General features: G+C 46.4%; 1 protein-coding gene and 1 pseudogene across 6 annotated transcripts in view; both read right to left on the minus strand.

Annotated features, from left to right (window-relative positions):
* Window positions 1–234: 234 nt before the first annotated feature.
* Window positions 235–21,141, minus strand: part of LOC106895939 (UDP-glucuronosyltransferase 1-1-like) — a 47,799-nt gene continuing 26,892 nt past the window's right edge. For 2 of the 6 annotated variants that reach the window (XM_014955616.1, XM_014955612.1), the window contains exons 2-5: window positions 4,520–4,651; window positions 4,050–4,137; window positions 2,419–2,638; window positions 235–727 (exon numbers count right to left, since the gene is read on the minus strand). In XM_014955616.1, coding sequence (XP_014811102.1) covers window positions 430–727; window positions 2,419–2,638; window positions 4,050–4,137; window positions 4,520–4,651 — 738 coding nt within the window. In that variant the 3' untranslated portion in view covers window positions 235–429. Of the gene's footprint in view, window positions 728–2,418; window positions 2,639–4,049; window positions 4,138–4,519; window positions 4,652–9,011; window positions 9,939–11,078; window positions 11,618–11,810; window positions 11,843–15,586; window positions 16,507–18,019; window positions 18,940–21,141 lie in introns of those variants that run through there. The other 4 variants (XM_014955617.1, XM_014955613.1, XM_014955615.1 and 1 more) reach the window with 4 other exon arrangements.
* Window positions 20,264–21,133, minus strand: LOC106895930 (annotated as a pseudogene).

Below are 21,141 nucleotides of genomic sequence, written 5' to 3' on the forward strand. Positions count from 1 at the left end.
AACAGCTATACAAAGATTTTGAAGTGCTTGATAAACCCTGTGGTCTTACCCTAGAACCAATGGTTCTCCCCAAGCCCTTGAAGCAAGGTCTTCTGAAATCTCTGTACATCTCCATTGCATAGAAAAGTTAAAAAAAAGAGGACTGAGAGTCCCCTGTACACCAAGACATGGAAGCCATGAGCCTTGGACTTCACACAAACCTCTTCCCAAGTGACTGAAGCACTCCTACACAGATTATTTTTAACAACTGATTCTTAATTAAAAGGCAAAAATGGTATCGGTGAAACAACCCCTCCCGTGGCTCCAGTTTAAAGGAATGCTATTATTTCTTGACTAAAACTCAGCAATTATTTTAGTGAAATCTGGGATGTTCTCTGACCCTTCCAGTCCAGCCCAGAGGCCACAGCTCCCACCACTGGTTTCATCTGCTTAGTGGGACTTTGCTTTGGTTGACTTCCTTGTCCTTCCCTTCTTACAGCAGCACCTGCGGCAGCAGAAGAGGCAGCACTTCAGGGAGATGAAGAGGGAGAGGAGCACCACGGCAAGGAGGAAGGCGATGACATCCAGGGAGTGGTACTGGATCCAGTTGAGGTCGTGAGCAGCAGGTCGGAGGTGGGGGGCCCCTTTGTGTCTCATGACAAACTCCACCCAGTGCACGGCCAGGTCCAGGGGGTGGATGGGTCTGTCGAGGTGAAGGTCCGAGAGGCGCTGGACGTTCTCTTTGTACCTGCCAAGAGAAGATGTTGGGTGTTTTCAATGATTTCTGCTGCTGGGACTGAGTCCCCAGAAGAAAAAAAAAAAAAGGATGCAGTGTCAGTTGTCTGATGGCCCACCAGGAGCTCCTCTGGTGGTGTTTCCCACCACCACCATCCCATGAGAAGGATAACGGCAAAATTACGGACCCAGAAAAGTACTGTTCTCTATGACAAAGAAAGGAGAAAAAGGTATTAGTAAAAGGAGCAGAAAAGCTTGGTTTGAGCTGTCAGGAAAATCTCTGTGGTGAAGGATGAAGGCATCTGGCTGAAATGTGGGACTGGGTATAGAAAAGCTGTCCAGCTATAGAAAAAAGATGCCTTAGTAGAAGAAGTATTGCTGTAAGAATGATGGTTAGGAAACAATGGCAATAAGGTCACAGTTCTCAGGAAGAAGATGGGAAAGAGGATGCTAAGGACTTGGAGGCACTGATGACAACAGAGAAGAGGAGAGGGGAAGAAGAGTCTATGTCTTCAAGCTCCCCATTGTTTTGATGCCTTGAAACACCCTGGGCACGCTGACCACAATAAATAAGATGATGTCTAGCAGGGTTCTCTGTACCACCTGAGCATACCCGTGCATATTCCTTCTGCTCTGTGCTGGAGTTGTCCAACCTGCTTTAGCAGGGGAGTTGGACTAGATGATCTCTATGGTCCCTTCCAACTCTAAAAAATTCAGTGAAATTCAGCCTTGCTGAGCCAGGCAGCAGCTGGCTGTGCTCATGCAGCTCCTGAGGGAGCACTAGTTGGGGGAAAACGTCTGTAAAAGAAATGAGTGATAATAGCTATGTTCCTGCCAGCTGGAAGGCAAAGCTTTCTGATGCAGTACAGCCAGCCTCTGGACTCTACCAAGGCTCTGCCACTTGTCTTCCTCCTGCTGCTGTGTAGACAGCTTCTCTGGGCAACCCTCACATGAAGAACACAAGCCAGGCAGCTGAGCCTTTCAACTTTTTCAGGCTTTCTGCTCACTCATGTTGACGCCGATTTAGCCACATCTCCCTTCACCACTTGGCTTTTCTACCACGTTGTGTCAGGGCCCTCTACATCCCTGCCGGGCAAATTTGGCTTTAAGCAGGTGACACTCCTTTTGTCACCTTGATTTCTGGCATTGCACTTACACCCCCTCTTCTCCCTTAACTCCATCCTCTCAGCTCAGCCAGTTCTTGTCACCTAACGATTATAATCCCAGGCAGTGAGAAGGATGGTGCTGTCACAGGGACAGGACAAGAGGGAGCCTACAGGAAGGCTGGGGAGAACCTGTTTAGAAAGGCCTGCAGTGACAGGACGAGGGGCAATGGCTTCAAGCTGGAGGGGAACAGATTTAGACTGGAGATGAGGAGAGGGTTCTTCACTGTGAGGGTGGTGGAGCACTGGAACAGGTTGCCCAGGGAGGTGGTTGAGGCCCCATCCCTGGAGATATTCAAGGAGAGGCTCGATGAGGCCCTGGGCAACCTGGTCTAGTTGGGGGTGTCCCTGCTGACTGCGGGGGGGTCGGACTAGATGGCCTTTGGAGGTCCCTTCCGGCCTGGGCAACTCTATGATTCTATAAGATCAGCCCAGGGCCAGCATCACCTCCCCCGTGATGTAGCTTTGTATATCAAGAAGGTATGGAAGAAGAGACAACATTCTGCTCGGCTGGAAGCTGGCATGCGTTTCTGTTACTGACCTTTTATCGTTAATAACTGCCTTCAGGGCAGTGGAGATGTCCTTCGAAGTCATTTCCAGTATGTTCAGCACCAGTCCAGCTCCCCGTGACTCTATTCTCTTGGCATTGTCCATCTGGTCTCCAAATAATGGCATTAGCACCATTGGCACCGCGTTGCATATGCCCTCGTAGACACCATGGGAGCCTCCGTGGGTAATAAAGGCACGAGCCTTAGGGTGAGCTGTGGAGGAAAGAAAGGCTTGCTTAGCTAATTGATTTATTAAGACACAGGAACACATCTCCTTGCATAAAAAACACATCCAACTTGCATAAAAATGATACTGGTAGGTATAAGGAGAAAGTTATGAGAAAGTTCTCTACTGTGAGGGTGGTGGAGCACTGGAAGAGGTTGCCCAGGGAAGTTGTTGAGGCCCCATCCCTGGAGATATTCAAGGAGAGGCTCGATGAGGCCCTGGGCAACCTGGTCTAGTTGGGGGTGTCCCTGCTGACTGTGGGGAGGTCAGACTAGATGGCCTTTGGAGGTCCCTTCCGGCCTGGGCAATTCTATGATTCGATGATTTTATGATTCTATAAATCAAGAACTTTGGGTCGTCATGTGCATCATTGCTTAGGGACAAACTTAGGGCTTCAGAGAACAGGATGTTGCAGGGGATTGAATGAACCTTGGGTTGTAGAGCTCTGTCTTGGTTTGGGTCATCTCTGGAAAGCCTTGGATAATCCTCCAAAGCTTCTCAGATATTCGGATGAAATCAGAGCCAAGTGAGGTTAAAGAAGATGTTGCCATTGCTTACTTTTTCCCCACGTTTTACATTTGCTGGTTTTGCAGATCTCCCACAGCCCAGCCCTGTTGTCTAACCAAAAAAATGCACTCCTGGCAATAGCACATAGAATTTTACTGCTTGAAAAGCCTGACGACCTGTCTGGAAATGCCCACTTGGGAACCTTATATTTTCTTTTCAGTCCAGTAGAGAAAGGTATGACAAAAATCCATGGCTGGGTGTTGAGACTGGCTAGTCAGAGATAAAAATCTCCATTTTTGACACTAAGGGTAGCCAAGTGTTGGAACACTTTTCCAAACAGTGTTGTTTCATAATTTGGCAACTTTGAAGTTGTATGAGTTGAGGGTGTAGAGAGGTGGGGGTCGGTCTCTTCTCTCAAGTCACAGGCGACAGGACGAGAGGAAATGGCCTCAAGTTGCCCCAGGGGAGGTTCAGGCTGGATATTAGGAAAAATTTTTTCACTGAAAGGGTTCTCAGCCATTGGAATGGGCTGCCCAGGGAGGTGGTTGAGGCACCATCCCTGGAGGGGTTCAAAAGCCGGGTTGATGTAGTGCTGGGAGGTCTGGTTTAGTGATGATGTTGCTTTTTGTTTGTTGTGTGGGTGTCTATTTTTGTCAGTTAGGTTGACGGTTGGACAAGATGATCTTTAAGGTCCCTTCCAACCTAGAAGATTCTGTGATTCTGTGAGATAAGTTCCTAGAAGATGAGCTCTGGTTCAAACAGGTTGCAAAGGAGGTCCTGAGCCCCACAGTGACACAGGTGGTCAGCATAGATGATGCTAAATCAGCCATATGACAGCAGTATAGGAGTCAAACAAACACACTGGTATCCCTCAAAGTATCTCAGACCTACCTAGAAGATCATTCTGTGGCAGCCATTTGACGAGCTTTACGTTCTTGGGCAGGTTGGGGGGCGCCTCTCCCGTGTAGCGCCATAAAACCTTTCAAGAGAAGTAAAAACAATATGTCAGTTCTCTGACATTCTTCAGCCTCTCGCTGCTCCTCAGTGGGGTTGAAAAGCAGAGCTGAAAGCATCCCTTTGGTGCACAAAACCTATCTTGTCATGCAGAGCTGCTGGGGGGATGGTTTCTTCTGGCATCAGGAAGCAGGAGAAAGAAGGGAGGACCAAGCACACTTAAAGCCACAGGTCATTGTAGACTGTGTTTGCTCCTTGTTTGTTGTGTGGGTGACTATTTTTGTCAGTGAGGTTGACGGTTGGACAAGATGATCTTTAAGGTCCCTTCCAACCTAGAAGATTCTGTGATTCTGTGTTTGAAAACAGTGTTAAATTTCTGTACTGGAAGGAGGAGAGGGAAACCATACCGTTTGAGGAACCGATCCCAAGGCATCTGCAATTTCTGTGGCTTTCTTCATCGGAATCTCAGAGACCATGGAGCCCAGCGAGAAGACAACGATGCCGTGTTCTCCAGAGGCATTCACAATAGCTTCAAATTCCTGCCAACACAAAGGACATCCTGAGTCAAAAGCCCTTCCCACGTCAGGTGCTGTAATTTCTGTCACGTTCCCAAAAAGCTGCCTGGAAAGGTGAAGAGTCAACACAAGAAAATGACAGGAAAATGAGTCCCAGGGAAAAAAAAAAAACGGGCACAGATGGATGAACACAGTTACAGAGGGGTGTAAGTGCCTGAGATCCAGTATGGGAGGAGGAAAAAGTTAATTTTTCCAGGAGGAAAAAGTTAATTTAAAGCCATCACGTAGCAAAGCCTGCCTGCTCAAAGACATCCGTTTCCGTGCAATAGAAAAGATGCCGTACCAATTAAGGAGATCAATTCATCATCATACTTTCCCTGGCAACCAACCCCTAGGTGAGTACGTTGTGGTTTATTGTCACACTGATTGCAAGTCAAATACTCTGGATTTTGTGTTGATGCTCCTCTATTCAGACCATGCAGCTGCAAGAGAGAATTAACATTTTTGAAAAGTCTTCCGGTGGCGGATGGCTCTGCCTTCTAATATCTGGATTTATTTGGTCTGCTTTGAGTGTGAGAATATGGAACCACTGCCAGGTTGGGGTTTTTATAATCTGTTTTGTTTGTTTGATGTAAATAAAAGAAGGACTAGGAGATCTATCGCTGGAATCTAGGAAGAGAAGGATCCCAATGAAGCATAAAACCAGCCAAAGGCTGAAGCAAATATCCTATGCCATTGAAAAACATTTGCTAAAGCCGGGGAAGGAAAGACAAAACTGGAGGGAATTGCTGCAGGCATCAGAGTTAAATGAGTGGAATAAAATTAACTAAATATTTCCATAAGTCTGGCAATTGAAATGTTGAGTGATGTGGTCTAGTGGGAGGTGTCCCTGCCCACCGTTTAGTAATCCAGTCCAGTGGGAGGTGGCCTTGTCCACGGCAAAGGGGTTGGAACAAGATGATCTTTAAGGTCTCTCCCAACCCAAACCATTCTATGATCTCTATGGTCTGAGGGGATAACTGAAGCTGACCCTCTTAGTTTATGCTCCATTATATATTTTTGTGGCTCTTTGCGTGAGACTGGACCCCAAACTGAAGGAGCTATTGAGGGTTTGCTGATAGCTGCACCCTGAACCTGAGGCTCTCCTCAGGGCAAACAAGATGAAATGTAAAAAAAAAAAATAAAAAAAGACATTGAGGTGCTGGAGTGGGTCCAGAGAAGGGCGACAAAGCTGGTGAGGGGTCTGGAGAATAAGTCTTATGAGGAGAGGCTGAGGGAGCTGGGGTTACTCAGCCTGGAGAAGAGGAGGCTGAGGGGAGACCTTATTGCTCTCTCCAACTCCCTGAAAGGAGGGTGTAGAGAGGTGGGGGTCGGTCTCTTCTTTCAAGTCACAGGCGACAGGACAATAGGAAAAATTTTTTCACTGAAAGGGTTCTCAGGCATTGGAATGGGCTGCCCAGGGAGGTGGTTGAGGCCCCATCCCTGGAGGTGTTCAAAAGCCGGGTTGATGTAGTGCTGGGAGGTCTGGTTTAGTGATGATGCTCCTTGTTTGTTGTGTGGGTGTCTATTTTTGTCAGTGAGGTTGACGGTTGGACAAGATGATCTTTAAGGTCCCTTCCAACCTAGAAGATTCTGTGATTCTGTGATTCTGTAAACTCTATTTTCAGAGCTTGGTTGGAAGGGACCTCTAGGGATCATCTAGTCCAACCCCCAATGTGCTTTGGTACAACATTCTTTGGCCAGTGGCTGGCTGAATTTCTCCAGCTCCTGATGCAGTGGAACAGATGGAGCTATTTCAGGGTGTATTTAGCCCTCTGTGGGACCAGTCACACCAGTTCGTTCTTGAAATGTTTTTGTGTGCCAAGGTCTGACTTTTTTTCTCAGAAGCACCACTACCATCAGGAAACTTTTTGCAGCCCTGCTTTGGGAATAGGCAGGTTGCTTGTAGTAAAGCCTTTTTAACCAACATCTGAGCGTATCGGTGGGTCCTGCACACAACGTTTATGAAGTACCTGCAGGAGGCACTCACTGAAAAATAAGAGAAAGCACTAAGAGTTGGGAGGATTTCTTGGTGGAAAGTGGCAGCTACCCCATATTTGGGAAGTTTGGTATAGTTCAAGCAAGACACGGCAGTCGAGATCTGGGGCCACGTATTTTGTGCAAAAGAAGGAGATCTCTTGATGCTTCATTGGAGCAGCAATTGTGTTGTGTGGTTTTTGGGGGTTTTTTTGGGTCAGAGTTAGGTTGATGGTTGGACTAGGTGATCTTTAAGGTCCCTTCCAACCTAGAAGATTCTATGATTCTGTATTGTTCAGGTCTGTCTTCTGAAATTGCTGCAGAAACTGAGCCCTCTGCTCACGAGCTCTGTCCTCTGCTCCTGTCTGCTGCTCAAGGGCAGAGGACGAGGATGATTTGGCCTGCTGCATTTACCAAGTACTGTAAATACATATATGAAACGAAGTCACTGGAAATAGGCAGTCAGAAAATACTGTGACAAAACCTGGAAAAGGCCAGGAATTGGGGATCTGGAGATCTCACACAAAAGAACTCACACCTCATCGTGCAAGGGATGCAGGGGTGTGAAGTGCTTTCCTAAGCGCTTCCACCTCACTCTTTCTCCTGTTATTATTCACAGAATCATGGAATCATCTAGGTTGGAAGGGACCTTCAAAATCGTCTAGTCCAACCATCAACCTAACTCTGACAAAAAAAAAAATAAATAAGACAAAAACAAACCACTAAACCATATTCCTGAGGAGCACGTCAACCCTTCTTTTGAACACCTCCAGGGATGGTGCCTCAACCACTTCCCTGGGCAGCCCATTCCAATGCTGGGTAACCCTTTCCGTGAAGAAATCTTTCCTAATATCCAATCTAAACCTCCCCTGGTGCAACTTGAGGCCATCCAAGGAGCTCCATCTTATGGTGACAGCCAACAGTGCAGTCATAGCTAAGCCAGGGAAAAAAAAAAGATAACTAACCTCTGATAATGCTTTTCCCCGAGTGCAGCTTATGCCTCCGATCAAGACCATGTTGGGCATGAGGGGCCTGGGGTACTCAAACACAAAGTCATATTTCATCAGCCAAACAGACGCGTGGCTGAAGAGCTCCAGCACTGTCGCGTCTCGCTGGAGGAACTCTTTGATCAACTGATCGTAGGGAGAATAAAGAAGGCTGCAAACCAGGGAACTGCTCAGGCTAGCTAGGAGGTTGCCCACACGCTGGAGGAAGGCCATGCGGTCCGTGTAGCGGGTGAAGAACCTGGGCACGTAAGAGGGAGGATTTGGGCAGAGGGTGGCGTGGAAGTCTAGGCCGCAGGGCAGTCCCCGTACGAGGTACACCGAAGGCGTTTATGAAGTACCTGCAGGAGGCACTCACTGAAAAATAAGAGAAAGCACTAAGAGTTGGGAGGATTTCTTGGTGGAAAGTGGCAGCTACCCCATATTTGGGAAGTTTGGTATAGTTCAAGCAAGACACGGCAGTCGAGATCTGGGGCCACGTATTTTGTGCAAAAGAAGGAGATCTCTTGATGCTTCATTGGAGCAGCAATTGTGTTGTGTGGTTTTTGGGGGTTTTTTTGGGTCAGAGTTAGGTTGATGGTTGGACTAGGTGATCTTTAAGGTCCCTTCCAACCTAGAAGATTCTATGATTCTGTATTGTTCAGGTCTGTCTTCTGAAATTGCTGCAGAAACTGAGCCCTCTGCTCACGAGCTCTGTCCTCTGCTCCTGTCTGCTGCTCAAGGGCAGAGGACGAGGATGATTTGGCCTGCTGCATTTACCAAGTACTGTAAATACATATATGAAACGAAGTCACTGGAAATAGGCAGTCAGAAAATACTGTGACAAAACCTGGAAAAGGCCAGGAATTGGGGATCTGGAGATCTCACACAAAAGAACTCACACCTCATCACGCAAGGGATGCAGGGGTGTGAAGTGCTTTCCTAAGCGCTTCCACCTCACTCTTTCTCCTGTTATTATTCACAGAATCATGGAATCATCTAGGTTGGAAGCTCTTTCTCCTGTTATTATTCACGGAATCATAGAATTGTCTAGGTTGGAAGGGACCTTCAAAATCGTCTAGTCCAACCATCAACCTAACTCTGACAAAAAAAAAAATAAATAAGACAAAAACAAACCACTAAACCATATTCCTGAGGAGCACGTCAACCCTTCTTTTGAACACCTCCAGGGATGGTGCCTCAACCACTTCCCTGGGCAGCCCATTCCAATGCTGGGTAACCCTTTCCGTGAAGAAATCTTTCCTAATATCCAATCTAAACCTCCCCTGGTGCAACTTGAGGCCATCCAAGGAGCTCCATGTTATGGTGACAGCCAACAGTGCAGTCATAGCTAAGCCAGGGGAAAAAAAAAGAAGGTAACTAACCTCTGATAATGCTTTTCCCCGAGTGCAGCTTATGCCTCCGATCAAGACCATGTTGGGCATGAGGGGCCTGGGGTACTCAAACACAAAGTCATATTTCATCAGCCAAACAGACGCGTGGCTGAAGAGCTCCAGCACTGTCGCGTCTCGCTGGAGGAACTCTTTGATCAACTGATCGTAGGGAGAATAAAGAAGGCTGCAAACCAGGGAACTGCTCAGGCTAGCTAGGAGGTTGCCCACACGCTGGAGGAAGGCCATGCGGTCCGTGTAGCGGGTGAAGAACCTGGGCACGTAAGAGGGAGGATTTGGGCAGAGGGTGGCGTGGAAGTCTAGGCCGCAGGGCAGTCCCCGTACGAGGTACACCGAAGGCAGGGAGAGGTGCTCGGCCACTATCTGTCCACATGGAAAGAAAGGGTCCATAAAGACAGCATCAAATTTGCTTTCTTCCAGGTATTGGATCAGCTCTTTGTTAGACAGGAGGAGCTTGCAGGATTCAAAGAACATGGTTGAAATGTTTGCCATTTTCGAGATTTTTTCCGAGAGGGGTTGAGGTGAGAAACTTCTATACCCCAGCTTTTTGAATTCCGCCTCCACGTACTCCTTGGTATAAGGCACAGAGTAGGGTTTCATGGTGTAATGCACCGAGGAACCTATCCGCAGATTTATCTCTGGTGGAACCACCACGATCTCATGTCCCCTCTCTCCGAGCCGCTCCACAACCGGGCGCATGCTGAGCCAGTGGCTGCCGTCGATAGGCACAACCAAAAGCTTCCCACCTTCAGAAAAGGTCCACAGGAGCAGGAAAAACACAACCCGGGAGGTAGGAGAATTATTAAATCCTGGATTTGAAGAAGTCATTCTCCGTTTGTGCCCTCAGCAAAGTTTCAAACAGCTGCAAAACTGCCGCAGGGGAGGAGGAGTGAATCGTCGGGGGGGTACTTTGCACTTTAATCTTAACTAAGGTAAGTGTTTAACTTTTAAAGGATTGTGTGTTTGTGGGCAGAAAGAAGGGTAATTTTTAACTGCGGGTAAAGGTTGGGTTTATCACCTGTGCCAGTTTTGAAGGCTTTGAGTAAGTGGACACCAGAAGGGAAAGCCAAAGTTTTGGGTTAACATTGGTGGATTCGAGTGCTCGAGGGAGAAGCGGAGCAGAGTTATGAATGGACACCTGGCCAAGAAATCACTACTTTATTGACATCCAGTTAATGATGAACTCCCTGCCTGGAGTCAGCTCAGCTGATTGGAGGCAGAGCTCGGAACAGAAGCTGGATTACCCCTTGGACTCAATGATTGACAGAGATTTGATGTACAGGGGGCTGATAAGGTTTATCTTCCGATTTTTTTCTATATCATACCAGTTATCAAAGTGAAAGCCCCGAGTCTAGAGTAGTAAACGTGATGAAAGCTCAGCAATAACTTCTTCTCTTGCAACACCACTCAAAAAACAGAATAAATGACCAACATCTGCACTATTTGCACAGCTTAAAGACGCTAGGGAGGGAGAGTAGAAGGCTCCTTTTCCCAGTCACCTTCTTATACGCCATCTCACAGTCCTTCTTACACAAATTCAGAGGCAAAAGAGCTCCCTCTGCTCTTTATTTACCCCCGTGACCAGTCTCTAAGTGCCTGGGTACATACGCAGAGTTAGTTCCGCGTGTCCCTTTTTTGCCCAATCAAGTCTCCAGCAATTAATCAGTATTCCAGAACTGTCAGGGATATTAAAATCATATGACCTAGAATTATTTTGTCGTTTATCTAGATATAGCATACGTGCTGTGATTTGTCTGATACTATGGTGGCAGCAAGTTATGCTATACCTAGGCAGCTATTCAGCTTGGACAACTTCACCTAAGCTCTCCCAGAGAGAAACACTTCAGCTGCTTGCCCTGCAACCAAGGTCTTGTCATCATCTCCCAGAGCCTGAGGTTCCCACTTCCAAATCACACCATCCTGGTATTCAATCATGGACTGGCTCAAGCACAACTATTACTATAGGAAGCACTTAGAAAAGCAAATCTTAAATAATTGCTAATAAATTCTATAATGCCCTCAACGTAAAGAATGACATACCTTTGTCAACGGCTGCTTCTGCTTACAGTTGATGCCTCCTATATAGACCATGTTTGGCATGACTGGGCGCGGGTACTCGAAAACAAAGTCGTATCTCATCAGCCAAACGGAGGCTTTGCTAAACAGTTCCAGTACTGTCACTTCTCTGTGAAGAAACTCGGAAGCTAAGCTCTCGAATTTTGCATAAAACAGATGGCAAGACAAAGGCTCCGCGAGCGCAACCAGAAGGTTCTTCACGCGCTCCGTGAAGGTCATGTGATCTGAAGTGGACATGAAAGTCCTCGGCACGTAAGAGGAAGGACTGGGACACCCCGTGGCTTTGTAGTCTAAGGTACACGGAAGACCGCGCATGAAGTACACCGAAGGGAGAGAGAGGTGCTCAGCAAGAATTGGTCCACAGGGCAACACAGGATCCACCATAATGGCATCAAATTTGCTGTCGTGGAGGTAATTCATTAGTTCTTCATCATACAAGAGATGCCGACAAGCAGAAGAGAACATGTCGGTCACTTCTGATACATTTCTGAGAAACAACGTAACTTTTTCTTGGAAGGAAAGGTTATCAAAAATTTTTTCACCGATGGAGTGGTAGAACCTATCCAGAAACTCCTGTGTGTAAGGCACTGAGTATGTTTTGATGGTGAAAGATTGTGAGCTTTTCATGAGCAAACTGGCTTCAGGGATCACTGCAACGATTTCATGCCCCCTCTCCCAGAGTCTCTCTAGAACCACTCGCATGCTCAGCCAGTGACTTCCATCCTGAGGCATGACCAAAAGCTTCCCACCTTCTGCCAAACTCCAGAAAGACAGAAAAAGAACAAGCCCAGCGCATGCCTGATGCCTCCACATAACTGTCACGGGGCTGTCAGCAGGAAAAGAAATCAGCTGGTCCTTCCTACTTCTTCCACAGAGTATATGAAAGCAAAAAATAGTTGGACTGCATTTATAACTCGCTGGTCATTAATCTTTATCTCTAGAAAGTGTTTGCTAAGACAGGTTGTTGGAGGTCAAAGATCAGGTTTTAAACGGTGATAAGAGGTGCTATCAAGGGACCTAAAGCAAGAAGCATTTCCAAGCACAGAACAATTAGCAGGGTCTTTGATTAGCAGAGGTAGCAGTTGTTATTACAGGGATTTTTCTCTGCCGTGCCAAATTCAAGGAAGGAATCAAATTTTCATGGCCACTGAGCTTCTCCAGAGAGCTTGTAATGCAGGAAGCGTGTTGCACTACTGACGTGAAAGACCCAAAGCTCCAACTTTCTCCTCACACCTTTGCCCAGAAAGGTCCCTGGAGTTCACACACAATGTTCTAGATGGTAAGCAGGAGCTAGCACGCCAAGTAGTGGTGTCACCAAAGTCTGAGTGACATATTAACCAAACCCCTTTTTATGTAAACAGTGATGCAGCAGAGTACGTTCTTCTTGCTCAAGAGGGGCCATAAGAGTTTGTAGGTGAGTGGCTCAAGGCCAAACATTTTTTTTGAAAGCAATGATGCAGCAGAATACCCAGTTCTTGGTCAAGAGAGGCCGTAGGAGTTCATAGAGGGGTGGCTCAAGGGCAAACACCTTTTTGAAAGCAATGATGCAGCAGAATATGCAGTCCTTGCTCAAGAGGGGCCATAAGAATTCATAGGTGAGAGGCTACGGGCCAAACATTTTTTAAAGTTTTTAGTAATAGCTACTTTTCAAAAGAAATTACCAAGGCTTGGCTGTGATGTGAGCCAGTGGGAAGTCCACACTTGTGTCCTGTGCTTACCAAAAGAAGGGGAGAACAGAGTTTCTGCATGTGCTATGATAAGATTTTTAAGGCAAAAAAAATATTAACATATTTATTGGAAGTCCTCTTCTCTATAGCACTCAACAGTAGACTATGGCTACTTGATGGGGAGGAACAGTGATGATGCCAGGTTTTTTTCTGGGTAGGAGTAAATAGTATAATCAGGGCCACAAAAAGCAGCTTGAGAGACTCAGACAGAACATTTGGATAAAACTTTTTACCTCTGAGGTTTTTCAAAGTTTGCCCGTATAATAGCATGGCTGATGTGATCTGATGTGGAAGAGAGTCCCACTCTAGGGACCTGTTTAGATACCCACATCAGGTTGATCTGAATGGCATTTAAGAGTTTAATTATTCTTGAGAACCTGCTTGAATCTGCTGCAAATGAAACCCAATGGATAGACGTGGGAAAGAAATAGGCACCTATAAAAAAACCAATATCCTTAGACAGGGAGAACATGCCAAAACACAGGAAAACTTTTAAGATAAACCTAGAAAAGCAGCTATCTGCAGTTTGTGCTTAAAAGAAGTGCCTGACCAAGCAGATCTCACCTGCCATTAAGGCATATTTCATGGAAAGGGAAAAGGTGGATCAGAAAGTTTGCAAAAGCAAAAGAAAAAAAAGCTACAGAAACGGTAGCTGCACAGGAGCAATTGCTGGCTGGAGAAAGAGAGACCAGTTTAGAGTCCCCAACCAACCACACCTGATTGGAGAGAGCTCTGAATGGTTTCTTCACGTGGGTAGGAGTGATGGGAAATCTGGTTCATGAAACATCTACCTTTGCTAAAGGTACCTGGGTGTGATGAGCACGTTCCAAGGCTAATACTATGTGTGTCCTAAAAAGTTTATTTTGGTAGAAGTCTGGCACGTTAAAAAAAAAAAAGGTGACTCTCAAAAGACAGCAAGAAGCTCTGCAATGTCTAAGGAAACTGCAATGAAGAGGCAGGAGTTTCAGGCATCAGTAAAGTCCCATTCACCGGACTTTGAGCAAAGAACACGTGCTTTATGAGTCCAGAGACTGAATGAAGTCCACAAGTTCAGCCTAGTCCAAAGGCAAGGGTGAAAAGAGGTAGCTACCAGAAGAAAGTAAAGCTAAAGTACAGAGTTGAGTTGAGTGCCAAGGTTGTACTGGCTGGAAATGGTCCAAAAATTCCAGTTTGGCGAACCCATGAGTACCTCTTTCGTAAGTCTACAAATCCTGGCAGTCAGAATGTACCTCTTTGTCCTGGTTCCGGAGGCGACAGGGTTAATTTTCACAAGGAACAGGGACAGGACACATCTGGGACGGGAGGCTGACCCAAATTATCCAAAGGGGTGCTCCACACCATGGGAATCATGCTCAGCACAGAGCTGGGGGAGATGCTGAGGGCCAGGGTGGAAATTGCCTAGATCATGACACTCTCTTTAACCACCCAAATCCTTTCTAAATTCATAGGTTTTGTCAACCAAAAAAAAAAATCTGCTGGTGTTGAGAGGCAGATTAATTTTTTATTATTATTATTTTATGTATGGTGTGGAAAAGTACTGCCTTTTGTTTCCTTCAAGCTTGCTGCTGCCTGATTTCAGTGTCAGTCATAGGTCAAGTATTGGGAGAAGCTGCCACCTCCTTTCACCTTCCCTACACTTTTCCGGATTTTATAGACCTATAGATACTGTGTCATAGGTGTTTTTGTAGGTTTAACTATGCCAAGTTTGTATCCTCTTAAAAAAGCTTCATTTTTACTGCGTGAGATTCTTCTCTTTCTGAAAAATAAGCCTTATTTCACTGTTTTGCAGAGTCAATATCCGAAAAACTTACTTATCGGGAAGAGTTATTTCTAAAAGCAGAAGTTATGATGTTACTCCACAAACCACAAAATCCACTTGAATATACATTCAAAAAATGTGAAATAAATCTAAAGTTTATTTCATAAGAATAATGTAACCTCACTTATAATTTATTTTTATGATGCCTGTTGATACTTGAAATAAGGAGCATCGCTGGCCTGGGATACCCAAAAAGAATGCCACAAGCTGCAGAAATGGGCATAAAGCACACCAAGATGTACTATTCTGCAAGATTGACAGTGACAGGACAAGAGGCAACAAGACATAAGCTGCAATGTTTCCTGCAACATGGAAAACTCAAATTGGATATAATAATAAATCGGGTATAATTAAGTGTTTTCACTAGAAAGGTCACAGGAGATATTCAAAACTTGACAAGACATAGAGTGGAACAACCTGAACTAAGTGGACCTGCTTTGACGAGGCGAGTGGCTGACAGGCCTGCAAACGACCTTCTAATCTAAGTAGTTAATGAGTCTATGGCAATTCAAAACATAGAGAATCCTTCTTTAAAGAAAAAAAAAGACAGGAACGTGGAGGAAATCGGCAACAACAAAGTGGACGACAGGATGAGCAAAGGTCTCCTCGAAGGTAAGTCTGCCTTGGAGCACATCAACAGTCCTGAGCAACCTGCTATAGCATCAAAGCTGCTTTGAGTAGAGCACGTGACCAATGGGGAGTTGCCCAGAGCTACACTCATTTACAACACTTTCTCCATTTTTATGCTGTGATACACGGATGCCTTCACTGAAACGAATACTGGCACGTCGTTGCAAAGCAAAAGCCATTTGAAATACTTTTTACCACCAAAAAAGGGACCTTTACTAGCAAAACCTGTGTTAACGACTTTTCAGAGGATGTAAAAGCTGGCAAGAATGACATGAAAAAGACAAAGCATGACCCACCTGATTTAGCTTCTTGTGGGCACAGTTTACTCCGCTAACCAAAATCATGTTGGGCATCAATGGTCTCGGGTAGTGTAAAGCAAAGTCAAGCTTCATGAGCCAAATGGAAGCCTTGCTCAAAAGATCCGGCACGGTCACCTCCCTCTGGAGGAACTCAGAAGCCAGTTTTGCGTAGGGTTGAAAGACAAAATCACAGAGGAAAAAATTTGGGAGTTCAAAGATCATATTCTTCACCCGCTGGAAAAAGGTCATGCGGTCTGTATGGTCTGTAAATACCCTGGGCACATAAGAAGGGGGATTGGGACACTGAGTGGCCTCGAATTCTAAACCACAGGGTATTTGCTGCAAAAAAAACACCGAAGGGATTGAAAGATGTTCAGCCAGTATCTGCCCGCAGGGGAGTAGTGGATCTGTAAAGACAGCGTCAAATTTGCTCTCCTCAAGATACCTGACAAGCTCCTTGTTGTACAGCAAATGTGTACAGGTAGCCAGGAACATGGCAGAAGTATTTTTCACTCCTTCATATGTTTTAATAATTCTTTCCAGCAAAGATCCTTCTTCAAACACATCCTGGCTAGTTCTCCAGAACATGTAATCCATCTCTTCCTTTGTGAAAGGGACCGGGTACATTTTCATCACAACGTTCTTTGTTGGCTTTATGTACAAACTGACTTCGGGTGCGACGACGACTACCTCGTGCCCCTTCTGCCTGAGTCCATCCAACACCTCCCTCATGCTCAGCCAATGACTCCCATCCATCGGTACCACCAGCAGCTTCCCACCAGCAGCCAAACCCAGCACGGACAGGAGAAGAACCAGCGTCGCCGTGACCTGGAGATGACCACTAAGGACCATTTCTGCAGAAATCTGGTGAGCGCTGCCTGGAAAGAAGTCCTCTGGCAGCACTGAAGCACCAGCACCAGCTCTGCCCTTTGAAGCAACCTGTGGGACAGCCCAACTTTTGATCCTTCGATTATTTGCTGTGTGGTAAATCATTCATTTGATAAAAGGCTGCAGAACAAGTACTAAGTTCAGCCCCGTCCACAGACACGTGCTGTGAGGTGGATGCACTGGATAAACCCCATCTGTTCCTCTTAGAGGAGCAGTAAAGAGTGTCCCAGCAAAGAGCCAGGGGTGGGACTGCATTTCTGAGAGCTTCCCTCTGGCTGAACTTTCTGCAAGGGCAGGAGATGTCACATCCTCATCACTATTCAACCCAGCAGAGACTGCTTCCCTCCCCCTGAGCAAGACCTGCCCCCAACACCCCCTGTCTCATCTCTAGGAGACCTGTGGCCCCCAAGCAGATGTGGAAGAGCTAATTTAAGTTTTTTTTCTGGGGTGAGAAAGCTGATGAAGATGGAAGGGCGACAAAAATGATGTTAAGCATCGGGGAAGTTCTACAAGTCCCTGCAAAGGCACAAATGAACGAGGAGTGTGATGAAGTTCCCCCACGAGATGTGTGACGGCGGCGTGAAGAGCTGGACTGCCAATAACCTGTAGAGACTGGTGCAGAAGGTGTGCTCTTTTGTCATACAATGACTGTGCTGACCCCCACCGTGAATGCTGGTGGAGTTGTAGGACAGGGCTGTTCCTTTCTCAGCCTCTTAAGACTTCTTCTAGACCGACTTTTCCTCTGAGACCTCCTAGATGGCAAAAAGTTGATGTGGTCTGTAAGGTCTGTGAATACCCTGGGGACATAGGAGGGGGCACTGGGACACTGAGTGGCTTCAAATTCTAAACCACACAGTGTTTGCTGCAAAAAAAAAAACCCAGAAGGGATTGAAGGACACTCAGCAGTATCTGCCCTTTTGATCTTTGGAGGCATTTGGTGTGCAGTAAACATATAATCACTGGTTTGCCAAAAGGTTGATTAAAAAAACACTAGAGTTCAGCAATCTACACGCGTGAGAGGCAAAGGTGGTGGATGTATCAGATAAGGCCCATCTGTTTCTATTAGAAAAGCTTTGGCCGCTTTGTCACCGTTGAGCAGGACCTGCCAAGCCACCACAGGTCCTTCAGGCTCATCGAGACTGATTTTCTTCTCAGATCTCACACAGCCATCACCAAGGCACAATCTTCTGAGGCACAGAGATGGTGCTACTCAGCCCAAGAGTCCAGAACCTGCAACATTCCTGCTGAGTCTAGCTTTGGAAATACCCATGTGTGAAGGAGCAAAGTCATTGACAAAGATAGAAGTGGTCAGGCAGCAAGGGTGCCCCAGGACAGAAGCATGACGTGCATTTCTCTGGAAACACCAGACCCTACACAGAAAATGGAAAGTGAGGAAGAAAGTGAGAGAAAAATGACTTCTTTCATGAATATTTGCCTAACTCACCCCAAACAGGACCTTGACTCCTATCTGCAACACAAAATTCCACCCTTGTGAACACAGAAGTCTGTCAGAGCACGAATTAAAAACAGAACACGACCCACCTGAGATAGCTTCTTGTGAGCACAGTTAACTCCTCCAATTACGATGATGTTGGGCATTAAAGGTCTTGGATAGTCTAACACAAAATCTAACCTCATGAGCCAAATGGAAGCCTGGCGTAAAAGATCCGGCACAGTCACCTCCCTCTGGAGGAACTCAGAAGCCAGTTTTGCGTAGGGTTGAAAAGCAAAATCACAGAGAAATAAGTTTGGGATGTCAAAGAGCAGATTCTTCACTCGCTGGAAAAAGTCCATGCGGTCTGTATAGGACGTAAATATTCTGGGCACATAAGAAGGAGGGCTGGGGCATTGAGCGGCTTCAAAATCTAAACCACATGGTATTCCTCGTAAAAAAAACACGGAAGGGATCAAAAGATGTTCAGCCAATATTTGCCCGCAGGGTAGTACAGGGTCTGTAAGGACAGCATCGAACTTGCTCTCCTCGAGATATCTGACAAGCTCTTTGTTGTTCAGTAAGTGTTCACAGCTGGAGACTCCCAAATAAGCCACTTTTTTCATATGTTGGTATATTTTAAGGAATCTTTCTAGAAAAGAACCTTCTTCAAGTACATCTTGTATAAATGCCCGGAAATTTTCATCCATCTCTTCCATTGTGAAAGGGACTGGGTACGTCTTCATCACAACGTTCTTCGTTGGCTTTATGTACATGCTGACTTCGGGTGCGACGACGACCACCTCGTGCCCCTTCTGCCTGAGTCCATCCAACACCTCCCTCATGCTCAGCCAATGACTCCCATCCACCGGTATCACCAGCAGCTTCCCACCAGCAGCCAAACCCAGCATGGACAGGAGAAGAACCAGCATCGCCGTGACTTGGGGACGAGCACTAAGCACCGGGGCCATTTCTGCAGAAATCTGGTGAGCGCTGCCCGGGAAGAAATCCTCTGGCAGCACTGAAGCACCAGCTCCAGCTCTGCCCTTTAAAGCCATCTGTGGGACAGCCCAACTTTTGATCCTTCAAGTTATTTGCTGTGTGGTCAATGGATAATCATTAATTTGACCACAGGCTGCGTAATAAGCATTTAATTCCAGCCAAGGCCACGGGTTGGCGGTGTTTGATGGACCCACCAAGGAACCCCCATCTGTTCCTCTTAGAGGAGCAGTAGAGAGTGTCCCGGGAAGGAGGCTGGGGTGGCTCTGGGTGGGACTTCTGAGATCTTCCCTCTGGCTGTACTTTTTGCAAGTGCAGGAGATGTGTCCCATCCACATCACCAGGCTGCTCCCTTCCCTCTGGCACGACCTGCCCCATTTCACTCATCTCCAGGAGGTCTATGGCCCCCATAGCATTGTGGAAGGGCTGTTTAAGTTTGTCTCTAGACTGAGAAGACTGATGAAGGTGGAGGCAGGATGCCAGGTTTGTCTGCTGGACACATCACCTGCACTACACTGTCCTTCCAGTACCTGAGACCTGCCTCAGGGGATTGGAGGGGTTGGCTTTGTGGTGGCAGAAAAAGCAGAGATGTCTGAACACTCTTTGAGGGGCACTTCTCCTGAAACAATTGAGTGCCTAATTCTGTCACTGGCAAATCTTGCATGGTGTCCAGCAGCAGTGGGATTGTATGAAAGCTCAGGTGGCAAATTACGGTGTGCAAGGGGGTGTCTGTAAGACGCCACAGCTACCTCTGCCACTTGGAGATGGATGGATGGATGGATGGATGGATGGAAATCCCACATAGACCTTACCCCATAGCACACAAGTCCCGAATATTATGATTGGAGATAAAGCCAGGACACCAAAAAGAATAGCCCAATTCTCCAGGCTCTCCCACAAAGCAGGAGAGGAGGCTTTTCAGTAAGAACTGTGTGCGTTGCTGTCTTCTGTGTCTGAGGCACTCAAGCCACATCTGAGAGGTTAGCATTATCACCAGGGCTGCATCCATCCCCTCACTGCTAGTCACACTGTGCTGGATGTTTTCAAATGGAGACAAATTCATTAGGACTGGGGTTTTGAGCCCAGACAGATCTTTTAAGATTTTGAAGGCTGTCTCATCATGCTTGTAAAACAAATACTGCACCTCTGGCTTACTGTCCAGAACCACTTTGTCTGGTGGAGAGACCGTCCCATCACAGACCTTCACTAGAAGAGTTTCTCTTCAACTGAGCATACTTTATAAATGAAGAGATACAGCTGTCTGCACAGAAAACGGAAAGTGAGGAAGAAAGTGAGAGAAAAATGACTTCTTTCATGAATATTTGCCTAACTCACCCCAAACAGGACCTTGACTCCTATCCGCAACACAAAATTCCACCCTTGTGAACACACAAGTCTGTCAGAGCACGAATTAAAAACAGAGCACGACCCACCTGAGATAGCTTCTTGTGAGCACAGTTAACTCCTCCAACTACGATGACGTTGGGCATTAAAGGTCTTGGATAGTCTAACACAAAATCTAACCTCATGAGCCAAATGGAAGCCTGGTGTAAAAGATCCGGCACAGTCACCTCCCTCTGGAGGAACTCAGAAGCCAGTTTTGCGTAGGGTTGAAAGACAAAATCGCAGAGAAATAAGTTTGGGATGTCAGCGAGCAGATTCTTCACTCTCTGGAAAAAGTTCATGCGGTCTGTATTCCCTGTGAATACCCTGGGGACATAAGAAGGAGGGCTGGGGCATTGAGCGGCATCAAAATCTAAACCACATGGCATTACCCTCAAAAAAAACACGGAAGGGATCGAAAGATGTTCAGCCAATATTTGCCCACAGGGTACTACAGGGTCTGTAAATACAGCATCAAACTTGCTCTCCTCGAGATATCTGACAAGCTCTTTGTTGTTCAGTAAGTGCTCACAGGTAGAGGATGATATGGCAGAGATGTTTTTCAGTCTTCGGTATACTTTAAGAAATCTTTCCAGAAAAGATCCTTCTTCAAACACTTCCCGGGAAAAAGAATGGACACTTGCATCCACCTCTTCCTTTGTGAAAGGTATTGGGTACAATTTCATGATAAAATTCTCTGATGGTTTTATATGTATGCTTATTTCAGGCGCAACGACGACTACCTCGTGCCCCTTCTCCCTGAGTCCATCCAACACCTCCCTCATGCTCAGCCAACGACTCCCATCCACCGGTATCACCAGCAGCTTCCCACCAGCAGCCAAACCCAGCA

Source organism: Calidris pugnax, unplaced genomic scaffold, assembly GCF_001431845.1.
Source record: "Calidris pugnax isolate Ruff unplaced genomic scaffold, ASM143184v1 scaffold210, whole genome shotgun sequence".
Taxonomy (NCBI): Eukaryota; Metazoa; Chordata; class Aves; order Charadriiformes; family Scolopacidae; genus Calidris; species Calidris pugnax.